The following is a 12,511-nucleotide window of genomic DNA, read 5'->3' as shown; positions in this document are numbered from 1 at the left end:
TGCATAAGCCTTGCCTTTTTTTTTTACAACATGCAATACCATGATTTATCCAAATTAAACTCCACCTTCCACTCCTCAGCCCACGGGCCCAATTGATCAAGATCTCTTAATAATCTTTTCCACTATACCACCAATTTTGTTGTCATCCACAAACGTACTAACCATATCTTCTAAATTCTCATCCAAATTATTCATATAAATTACAAAAGTTAATGAATATCCTTGTTGACACAAGGTCAAAACATAGATTTGTATGCCAATTGCTTAAGTTATTTGCACATATGTATCCTGCCTAGCAGATCTTGCTACAGAACATGCAGAATTAGGACTTGTTTGCCTTTGAAGATTACATTCTTGGAGAATGTAAGTTGGTCTCTGAATGTGCTGAACAAACATATGAACTCAAGGTCCTGCTGCATGCATTTGGGCTATCCACTGACAATGATCTTAAGTAATGTTTAACATGGCTTGCTGGATCTGCTTCGCTTGGCTGTGAGTAAAACATATGGAATCGATGTTAAAGATGACCTTCAAATTCAAATTCAGTAATGACCACTTGAAAGGTCTAAAGGAATCTTAGCTCTTGGCAGTGTTGGGAAGCTGGCTAAGACATTAACGATGGCTGTTTGGGAACCTGGTTTGTACTGTACTTTCCAATGTTCTCCTTGAATCTTGACACATTAACATTGTAATGATAGGAGGTGCACTTGAGAGACTATCAACAGATCATATCTAAATGGTTTGCGGTCAGTATGAATACTGAAATGGTGTCCAATAGGTGCATATGAAGCTGTTGCATCTCAAAAACTACAATAAGTGTATTTCAATACTGAAGTAGTTAATCTGAGCTATTCTAAGGAACTTAAAATTGAAGGCAAAAGGTTTGTTATCCTGCAATAGACATGTTCTGAGGTCTTTCCAGATACATCGACTTCCAATGTGGTGAGTTTACAAGGATCATAATATTGAAGAACATTTACTGTATGATAGAACATTTGAGAGATTGAAGAAAATGCTAGTGATCTTCCTGCCACATTTACGGTGAGTCTTTGTGGGGAAGATATTGAAAGTGAGATACCTTGGCTTCAAAATTGAGACCAAATAGGGACAACAATTTAAAAGAAACTGAGATAAGTCTTTGTAAGTCAGCTCTGTTTTAGGGTGAAAATATCTTCAATTTTAGTAGGGTCAGCTCTAATACTAATAGATTAATCCAAAAACATTGATTTAGTTAATGATGATTTGGCATCTTTTTTTAAACTGCTAAATATAAGGTTTCTTTGCCGCTGTCATGAGCTGATGAAGGATTATGTCATGCTCACATTTAGTTCTGTGTGCTGTGACATCTATGATACAGAGATAATCTGGTAGATTCTTGATGATTCTTTGTCATCAGAATTAGCTGACGAATACTCTAAATGGTAATCTGAGGCAACAGTGTCTGCCAAAATGTGGTCTAAAATCTTACGCATTCCTCAAGAAGATGCATGGACCAATATCTAACCCTAGCTATTGGCATCTAGAGAAATTGTTGTCAGAGAAATACTTGGCAGCTGAGAATTTGTAATTAAGCTCTTCCTTAGTAGAAGGTTTGTCTGGACATCTGTTTTGTGTGTTGTTCATTTGCCTCAGAAGTAAACAAATATGTAAAATTACCATTTTTCTTCAAAACACACCAATAAGTATGATACTCAACTTTCCAGCTAAGATTGCTTCGTGTGATGGAATCAAATTTCAGTTTCAGCTGGTCTTGGACATTACGGCATTGGACATCATCTTTTAGATGCAGCATTATGTTGCCATTCTACTTGCCAATAGCATCAAGCCAGACTCATTAAAAAGTTAGAGTTGAAAAGTGTAGTGCTGGAAAAGCACAGCAGGTCAGGAAGCATTCCTGATGAAGGAATCATGCCAGAAATGTCAACTCTTCTGCTTCTCAGATGCTGCCTGACCAGTGCCACACTATCTGACTGACTCTCCAGCATCTGCAGTCCTCACTTTCTCTCAGTCACTAATGCCAATGCATGGGATGTCGGACCTATTGTAATCATTTATCTTGAATGGACTGTACACCGTTGTGCTGGCTCCTGAATAAATTGTGTAACATGCCTGAAGTGCAGCACGGTGGCACAGTGGTTAGCACTGCTGCCTCACAGCGCCAGAGACCTGGGTTCAATTCCCGCCTTAGGCGACTGACTGTGTAGAGTTTGCACATTCTCCCAGAGTCTGCGTGGGTTTCCACCAGGTGCTCCGGTTTCCTCCCACAGTCCAAAAATGTGCAGGTTAGGTGAATTGGCCATGCTAAATTGCCCATAGTGTAATGTGAAGGGGTAAATGTAGGAGAATAGGGCTTCGGCAGGTCGGTGTGGATGATATTTGTAGTAGCACCAATGTCTAATCTGAAATACAGAAAATGCTGCTCATTTCTTTTGGTGCATATCACACAATTAGAGGTAAAGGCTTCAGCTCTTTCTAATGGTACTGCCTGACTGGAATCTGTAAACTACAATGTTATGACCATCTCTTCAATTTTGTTGACATCTTTGTAAGCTTCTTCAGCATTGTTCCTTTGGTTGGCTTTTCACCTATGTGGAGCATTATGTTGTACCATAGGTTTCTCTGTGAATTACACAATTTAGCCCACTGTACTCTTGCAGAACAAAGCTTACATGTGTCATAAAAGTACTAAATACTGTCTTGATGGGGGAGACAAGCCACACCTCCCAAAATAGCAATAGCTATTCCAGAGGTAAAAACAATGACTGCAGATGCTGGAAACCAGATTCTGGATTAGTGGTGCTGCCACTAATCCATAGCTATTCCAGAGTCAAGCACTTGCAGATGCTGCTTGCCTGCTACAGTAACTCTGAACTTGGAGGTCGCCACTGATGATGTTACCTAGCCAGGTAATGAAAAGTCTGGATATCAAACCTACAGCTCAGCGAGCAAACCTACACCCTAAACCTCAACCTGAGCTACAAACCTTCACAAACCTTGCATTTGCATTCTTCTAGTAAGCATTAATGCTTATCCAAAAATCTATCATTAAAGACATTTTATGATTGTACTGACAATGAACAGCTTCATAAGTCTTTGCAGTGAGATTGCGTTCTGTATTTTTGTATTAAACACATGCCTACAAAATTGGCTATCATTTCACCCTGTCATATAAATGAAGTCAAGCCCTTTTATTGCTCTTTAAAAATTACAAGCAAGAATCCATATTAGTATTTGGTGTAACAATTGTTCTTTGGCTTCTGTCTTATGTGACAGCTTTAAGAATTGCTGCCACTTTAACAGTTGCAAGATATAAGCCACACCTAAAATGAAGCAAGGATCACACAAACGTTTTTTTAAAAAAAATTTGCATTGGTCTATAAAGAAAATGGCTGTATCAACCAATATCCAGATTAGCCAAGGCTTCTTTAATAGAAAAAACAACTTTTCTTAATGGTTTTAAATTATATTTGCTGAAGAATTGCTCTCTTAGATTGGAGCTCTCCTTTCAGCACTTTCATTAAAAATTAGTCACCCTGTACTTAAAAAAACGTTGGGGCTATCTTGGGCCTCTTATAAACTACTACTTTTCTTAAATGGAAAAAAAAGGTATACATAAATGTGGTTCCATACAGGTGTTGGGTTTGGTTATAACACTTTAGCCTTAATTATAGTTGTTGTTGTAGCTTCAGCTCTGAGCAAATGGACGAGTTAGGATGACTGTTTTCACAACTAGCCACCTTTTCAGTCTTCTGCATCCACATACTTCCACTAACTAGTTTTCACAGCAAATATTTAGTGTCCTTGAACTGCCACCATGATGCAATTTAAGATTTGCTATGTTCACCAAGTATCACGTGCTATGAAGACTGGAATCTTCTTGAGTCGGACATCTCAAAATCTATTTAACACATTAGCTATGTAAGTGGCTGCAATACCACAGGCTTATAAAAAATCTGAGTACTGCGCTTACACTATACATTGCAGACACAGCTAACTGGCTATACCGACTCAATTACACACACTCAGTGACAAAAGATATATGGATACAGTTATATAGCAAAGTCCCATGTTGTGATGTCATAGAACGGTGATAAAGATACAGACTTGTCCGAGTTGGAATCAATGTCATAACACAACACACAGAAACAGAGGCAAAATGGAAAAATGTTGGAGGCATTGTTTTGCAGAAGAGATATTTGAGTGTAAAAGATCCCAAGGCACTATCTTGAAGCAAGCAGGGGAGTTACCCCTATTTTATTCACAACTCAAACTGCTCAGATGCAAGTAAAAAATGATCTAGTCACTGAAATTACCAGGTTCTAAAAATATTTAAATCTAACAACTTCAAATGAAAAGTCCAGACATTGGCACTAAGACTAACAATTATTTCGGCCATTTGAAACACTAAGTAATACTTACTTCACACACCTAGTAAAGTCAAGTAGTGGTTCAAGAAGACAATTCACCACCACTCTCTCAAAGGCAACTGTGGTTAGGCAAAAAACAACTGGCCCTGTCTGCGACACTAGTATTCCATGAATGAATAAAAAAAAGGTCTTAGAATCTTAAAGTCAAATTCTAGCAAGATATCAGTTTGTCTCAAGATTACTAGAGCACAAAATGCATTAAAAGAGACAAGATATTTGATATGATTACCCCATTTTCCATCATTCAAGAATAAGGGAGATAAATTCACTCTTCCCACAGAATATTTTTTATATGCACATCAAAATATTTTCACATTCGCTCTAAATCTGGCAGTGGTTATTGAATGTAAAAGTTGCATTTCTCTGTGCTAATTTTAAAAGAACAAGTCCATTTAGTTCTTTTTCTTTATACCTCAGTGAGTAATGATTAATGCAATTAATCCAATAACAGAATACTTTCCAAATCCACATATTAGACAGGATTATATCCTGTTATTGCCAGAAGTAATGTACTATCGTTTACTCTGGTGAGCACTGAAGAGTTTTAAGATACAAATCCCCTTGAATCATTTTATTATTTTCTTCCTGGAGGATGATGTAGCCCTAAAGAAAAAATGTCCAAGAAACAAAATGTCAAGTGCATGACAAATTCCATTCTAGAACATTGTGGCTATTTGAACAGAATTGGTGGAAGGTTCTATTATATTGGTTTGCTGCTCTGAAGGCAGCAATAAAAACAAATGCTTTTATCACTTGGGCTGAAGACTAGGCTAAGTCAGCAGCCATGCAACAGGAAAGCAGTGTGCAATCTCATTCCCTTTTCAATGGCTCCACAATTCAGTACCATTCAATTTCCTGTCTCCATAGCAACACCACCATATTGCTGAAAGCATGCTGTGAAGTTTTACTCTTTACATTCAATCTTTTTGGCACAGACTAGAAATGCTGCCATTTTTATATTTTTCACCTGATTAGTCCTTTTCAGATAGGTAGAAACAAGTGACTGCTTCAGAATTGTCAAGGGTGATGGCCATTATAACTTCACCGTTTCTTTTTGCCACAGTGCAAGTAGATTTTTGCCTGTAGAATTAAAGGTTTGTTTACTCCCAACATATCCTTCCCAGTTATGTACATAGAGCAGTAAGATCAGAAACCATTCTCTGATTTGCAAGTACAATTTAGAGAGAAAGCATTACCCTTCATTTTATTTTGTATCCTAACTTTTCCTTTAAAAAAAAAGACATGCAAATCAATTATCCAAGAGAGATTCTCAAATGGTTTTAATAGTTATTTTGCAAACCTGTCCGAGTTCATCTTTTGCTCTTCAAATTTATCTTATAAATTACCTCCACTAGTCCTGGAAATGCTCTCATTTTTAAAATATATTCTTGGTTGTCAAGGCAAAACTTCCTTTCCTCTTTTAATGCTTCAGGGAATTTGTTTTCTGGAAAATTCATCCTCTTCCCATATCTATCATTGGAAACAGTTCTTGAAGTATCCATGAACAGTCTGGACAGAAAAGCTGCCACAATCAAATGGCAGTAAATGGGGAATTAATGTACAAACCAGTGTGTTAGGTTCTTTTCCCAAGGTTTCACACATGAGATGCAACTCACACACACCAACTTCTGCGAACAGTTAAAGTTTAATAAAGCTTGTACAAGCTAGGTGACCCCTCTGACACTCTTCATTGGTCATGTGAAGTCGAGTCAAAATGAGGTACCGAACAAAGGAAACATATCCCCTTTACACAGGTCAGTTATTAATGCTCACAAGTACTCCTGCCACCAACACCACCCCACCCCATATGTTACCCCAAGTACAATGGTAGGATGAGGTCATCCTCAGAGATAATGCAAATGTAAGTGCCTGAATCCTGGGGAATCATTATGCAGACGATTTCGTGACTCAGTGATTCCAAGATAATGTAGGTATGATATGTCCTAGCTTCGGGACAGCCTTATAAATGAGTTCTGGCTCCACTACTTCCCCAGACAATGTAGGTGTGATAGGCTTCAATATCGGAGGATGATCACATAAACAAACCTGATTGGCTGGGGCATGGCTATGAAAGTATTTCTGAATGGAAGGGACTGAATAAGAGTTTAATTTGATAATAGTAGGGGAGTAATAGCAAATGACTGCCTAAATGAAGTGAGAGTCATCCGCATTCCTTCATGAATTTTGTCCCCACCCACTTCCAGAATGTTCAGCTTCTGGAGGAAGACAGTACTGTATAACCCTTTAATATTTCATTAATGTCCACAGAGATAGTCCAATTTAATCTTTTAACATTACAAGTGTGCCCAAAGAAATTTTCCCAGCAGATTAAAGAACAACTTCAATTAGAAGAAACTGTTCCAAAGCCAACTGGCATTACTGCCAACTGGCATTAACACAGGTACCTGAGCTTTTGCATGAATATTTTGTATAGGTACATATTGTGGGTCTTTGAACTTTACAATGTAGCAAGCTCAAAGAGCCCAAACACAAATAGTCAGCTTTTGTCTGCTCCAAAACTTCTCTCTATCCTACATACCTTTGTTCTATATTTCAGCCATTGAGATACCATTTTGTCTCTTAAAAATATACAGGAATTTCATAGCCTAAGTATTGCTTTCACTCATTTTCAATTGCCTATCTTGGTTGCTTTCCAGAATATCTATCTTTTAAATCCTTCTTCATTTTTTGACCATGAGTCATTCTTTTTCCAACCTACTGTCAGTAAGTTAAAATGTTCCAATGTTAGCACAAACTCCATTCTAAGCTCTCCCATTATTGCACTGCTCTCACCCCCATTCTATTCTGTGTGAGATTTCCTTCTTAGTTACTCTCCAAGATAAATTCCAACTTTAACAGTCATCATTCAATTTGTGCCACAGCTGCTACATTCAGACACCTGTTTCCCAATGTTGTGTTTGTAATGTGCATTGTTCACACTAAAGGTTTAAATTACATTTTCATTTATTTTCCATAAATCATAAAAAAACCAGAAAATTCACTCATTTTGCCACAATAAGTCTTAAAGCAGTAGAACAGGAAATTCAGTGCCCAACAAGTCAGGAGTTCCAATTTTTTCCATAATTTCACTGAATAAGAATACTTCTGAAAACTTAGTAAATCTGTGTTCTGCATTATCATTCATTGTTAAACATATCAGACTAGGAAGTCAATTGGGTAGCAGTAAATTCCCACCAGTGTGTGATTCACAGCCTGAGTCAAGATCAAAAATTTATACTGCCAGATTTGCACCTATTAAATAGAGGTGGAAAAGTCCAATTAGAACTGCACACCTTAGCACTCAAGTGGTACTGTAATTGGTTATGTTAGCTAAGCATCTGCCAATGTCTCTTCCTGCTGACTCCCTGAGATCTCCTTAAAGTTTAAAATTTGAAAATATGGTGCTGTACTGATTCCAACAATACTTCAGGAAGTGTAAATCAAGGATGTGTGAAGTTACTTTCACAGGATGGACAAAAAAAAAATCTGCTGTTTTATGAATACATATTTGTTACATTATCTTGCCAGCCCTTGGCAATTAGCTTGTTATAACTGCAGAACTACTTATTCATTGGCTTCAATTCAAAGAATTCTGCTGTCTCATTTGTTTTCCAATGGATCTGTGTTGTTAGTCCACATGTAGGGTCATATGTAACAGGGACAAGTTTTATTTTTGTTGAGGATTTTTCCTCACATACCATACCAACTTTCATCTTTTCTTTGATTAACTAAGCCCTTAATCCCACTCAAAGGGATGTACTGTACAGGGATGCTCCCCAAACTGAGATGATATATTTAATTTGGAAAGGTGGAACAGCCCAGGGCCATCTCTCAGGAAAAGTAAAGGCGGAGGGCAGATTGGTCTTTAAAATCAAGAAGGGGTTTTGATAAGGTAGACAGAGATATTTCCACTTGTGGGAGCAATCAACACCAGCAGCATAGATATAATTCAGACTCCAAAAATCCATTGGGAATTCAAGCAATATGTATTTGCCCAAAATGTGGAACAAAAAAAAAAGGAATGCAGTACATTGAGGTGTGTTGAATTGGTTAAGCATATAAAAAGAAAATAAATAATTTAATAGGCTTAGATTAAGAATGCAGCAAGGAGGCCATAAACACTAGCATAGACTTGTAGGCCTGAACAAAATATATTAATAGTTCACTATATATTAAAGCCATTGGGATACAGAATATATTTATTGGTGCAGCTGCAGCTTAATGGTTAGATGGTCAGTCCGTGCTAAATTGGTTGATCTCAGGTAACACAGTAATTTGCATTGCTTCAATTGTCTTCATGTGTCTAAAACTGGGAATGGGAAGAAATCTGCCTCAATCCTTGGATCTTAATCACGACACAGTGCTGCCCAGCAGAAAGTGGATCTGTCATGCGTGATCAGAATATACTTGACTGTAACATCCATCGACAGTCAAGCAGAATGGCAGTGGGTGATGGGCAAAGAAGGGCAAATGCCTAAGGGAGCTAGAGCCCAGCAAGGATCACCAGTCCCTTCGAGAGAGGCGGGGGGAGGAGCACTTGAAGGGGTAGGGACTGGGGGAGGGGGGAGTTTCAATCAAAATTGAAATTAATTCAGTAATCGTTCAGTGAAAGTAATGTAGAAAGGGTGGCCTGACAAATGAGTTGTGTGGCTGACTGCTACAGCAGGCAGAACTGCGCATGTTCTCTGTGCTCGGATGACATCATGTACATCAATTTCAGGCTGCACCAGAGCATAAGAAACAAGAGACAGAGCAATAAGGGATTTGGGTGGATTGCACTTTGTTCTTGCGAAATATAGGAGTTATTAAATAGTTGATCCCGTTACTACCGGATGCATAAAGCCGGGGTAGCTAACCCGGAGTCAATAATTCCCCATCTTTGTACTGGGACACGGCAGGTTCCCCCACCCTGTCCTCCCCAACAATATCATGTGAAGAGTGGCGATAGAAAAAAAATGTGACGCTTCCAAAATTGTATAAAAGTACATTGAGATTATCTTCCTCGCATGACCCACCTTGTTTTCTGAAATGCTTAGGTTCCCAGTAGGGAGACCCCGAATCCAAGCATAAATTTTCCGCTTAAAAAAAAGAAGAAAAACAATTTTTTTTCCCCTCTCTGTTTTAGTCGCGGCGTTGCCTGGAAGTTAGAAATCTTTCCGAAAAGGCAGGTTGATTGACTGGAACTTGGAGCCTGATCATTGGTAAGACACAATGCAGAACCGTGCTTTAAAAATGGTTAGCGGAGGACGTAAAAAGAATGGTTCAAATCTGAGCAATAATGACACCGGGATTTCATAACGCCCTAGACACAGCGACTGTGCCCTGACAGCAGAAACGAAAAACTGAATGACAGCGATTGCCCTGCCAACAAAAGGGACATAATCCGTTTAATTCTACACGGGAGAACTTTTAATTTCAACAAAATCCAATCCTCCCCACTAAAAAAAATATAAGAAAAACTTTCACGGATTTTTTTCCCCCAAAACGGGCGATTTTAAGAATAAAACCTACCCCTAAAAGATTGATGGTGTCGTCGCCTTTAAATTTCGGGATGAATTGGTCTCCTCTTAAGACTTCAGCTGGGCTCAGTGGCCTGAATCGACACATTACTTTAATGCTGCATTCGGCTGGGTCCGCCATCTCTCGCCTTTCGACAGCAACACGGGATCACAACCAAACCCCCCCGAGGAGGCAAAGGGAAGAAAAATATATTCCAACGCAGGAGCTCGCTCCCCTTCCCCTCTAGCTGAACATGGTAGCAGTCACTGATGCGAGGATTTCTGCATCGGGGCTGCAAAATGTGCTAGTTACAAAATATAAAATTTAAAAGGCAAAAATAAACCGGAATCAGCGGGTTATTAATATGCTATTTCAGTGAAATAAGAAAGAAAGCAGCATTTCGCAATGGATGCATTAACTTCTCAAGGTCATTCTTTGCCTCTGCAGGGCGGACAACGCTCCTTGTTGGTTCAGCATCTTCGCCTTCTCCCTACCATCTCGCATCAGCACCACAGCACCTTCTCCTCTGTTCCAGCTCCTCTGCTGTTCGCAGGCTTTTCTGACATCACATCATTACCTCACCGTCAGCTCTTCCCCCCCTCCTCCTTCCTCTCGCGAGACTGCAGCTCCTTGGGAAATGGAGTTCCAGCGAATGGGGGTCTGCCTGCAAAAGAATCCACACTTCCCGGTGTTAGGGGTAAGACATCTAACTGCCTTAGGTTACATTGAGAATGCCCCCCCCTCCGAGCCTCTGTGTAGAGCCTGAGTAAGGAGAGAAGGAATGACAGTCCATCTTCTTTCCCTCCCCACTGACTGCAGGCTTGGCTGTTAGCCTCACAAACAATAGTTTTTTTTTCCCCCATGCATCTTGTGAATAATTCAGTGTCTCCCACTTAACAGGAAAGGGAATTAAAGACGGCCATTCGATGGTTGATAGACAACTGGAAGATATCACAAATCACTGTTCATATTTTCCAAGAATTTTAAATTTTAAATCTCAGGTGGAAATCGGACAGGACTGAAGATCTTCACGGTTTGATCTATGGGTTGACTGTTCATTTGCAGTTAGCTGTGCTATGCCTTAGAAATAATCACATTTGAGAATCAAAAAGCTGGAACTTCATCCAGGGCATTTCTTAGTGCTCTCCAGCTGGCTGATAAATAGACACATTGAGTAGAATGTGATAGGAATCTAAGCAACATGAATTACATTTTAGGCAGACTTGGACAAGTTCAGTGGGGCCTATCTCAAATGTCGAGAGCAGCCCACTGCATCCTGCATGCATTTGCTGAGCAGCAAAGCCAATTTCTCGCGACACAGCAGTGAAGTGAGTTTCCTATTAAGGAGGATTAATGCTTGTTAAATGCCTTATTATCACAGCAGTTCACCTCATTAATACTTAGCAGCCTATCTTACCAAAATGAGCCAAACAAGCTAAACTTCGAGAATTCTCAAACTGACAGTGATCAGACCTTGTTGCTTAGGACCAAACAGCGTCTTAGGGCGCTATCCATGGTCATCAGCCACACACACCCCTTAGCAATGGACATTGGTGTTTGACACTTGCCAACCCCTCATGACGATCGTGGCACCTCTCTGGTCCATTTGTAGCCATTTAGAAAGCACAGACTTGTATTATATGGCACACCAGCAACTAATATTGAATGGCTGCACAGGGACGTTTTGCACAGGGACAGGCACCCAGCTCACAGATTGAATCAAGTTGCATCTCAGGGCTGCTAACGTGCTGTCTTAGCATGCCCACACTTAGCCCCCACCTGAATGCTCACGGCACGATAACTTGCCTTCTGTTATGCAAAGCCTGTTAGCTGATTTGCATTTAAGCCAGAGCCATGAATCATACCTGCTGCCAAAGTGGATTCTGAGAGCTGCAGGAGAGAGAAGTCATCCTCTGCCGGTTTCTGCAGTAGGTGACAGCTGCTTTGAACTTCTGCGTGACTGGATCATTTCAGGTAGCAATGGGTCACCAGTATAGGATCTCTCAGTCAGGCATCCACAAATGCATTTGGACAAAGACCAATATTATCTGTGCAAGAACACAGCAGTTCATTTCATTTTCCCATGATGATGTCAGTGCTGCAGTCCATGCAGTAGGATTCAGGTACCTAGCTGACATCACCCAGACCCAGGTGCCATAGATAGTAAACACAATGAGAGGGCCATATCAGAATGTTGCAGAATTCATCAATAGGAAGGAGTTCCACTCAATTAATGTGTAGGTGATCTATGATCTCCCTCAACGTGTGTGCCCACTGCCCTTGTATTTGCACATCTCCTATATCCTGGAGCTCTATTGTTGACCCTGTGTGTTTGAGAGTCCAGGTGCATTTTAAGGCTGCTACTGGGGGACAAGGCTACCCAGTGCAACAATAGATCATGACCCCATTGCACAATCCCTTGCTGATGTGGACCATAGATACAATATTGCAATTGCTTCAGACAGGGCTTGAGTGGGACAAACCATAGGACTGTTAAGTCCATTTCATGGACAAGTCCGGGGTGTTGGGGGATGCTCCCCATTCTAGCCCAGACAGAGTGTACCACATAATCCTGTCTTACTGTG

At 39.9% G+C, this 12,511-nt stretch overlaps 1 protein-coding gene across 1 annotated transcript in view; it reads right to left on the bottom strand.

The window, feature by feature from the left end:
• The window catches only part of LOC140482376 (kinesin heavy chain), a 210,553-nt gene extending 200,079 nt beyond the window's left edge, over positions 1-10,474 (bottom strand). Inside the window, exon 1 of the mRNA XM_072579763.1 lies at positions 9,939-10,474. Coding sequence (XP_072435864.1) covers positions 9,939-10,067 — 129 coding nt within the window. The 5' untranslated portion in view covers positions 10,068-10,474. The remainder of the gene's footprint in view (positions 1-9,938) is intronic.
• Between the last annotated feature and the right edge of the window lie 2,037 nt (positions 10,475-12,511).

Source organism: Chiloscyllium punctatum, chromosome 10 (assembly GCF_047496795.1).
Source record: "Chiloscyllium punctatum isolate Juve2018m chromosome 10, sChiPun1.3, whole genome shotgun sequence".
In the NCBI taxonomy this organism is placed as follows: domain Eukaryota; kingdom Metazoa; phylum Chordata; class Chondrichthyes; order Orectolobiformes; family Hemiscylliidae; genus Chiloscyllium; species Chiloscyllium punctatum.
The sequence above is the reverse complement of the archived record's forward strand: the minus strand, read 5'-3'. Positions and strand labels throughout refer to the sequence as shown.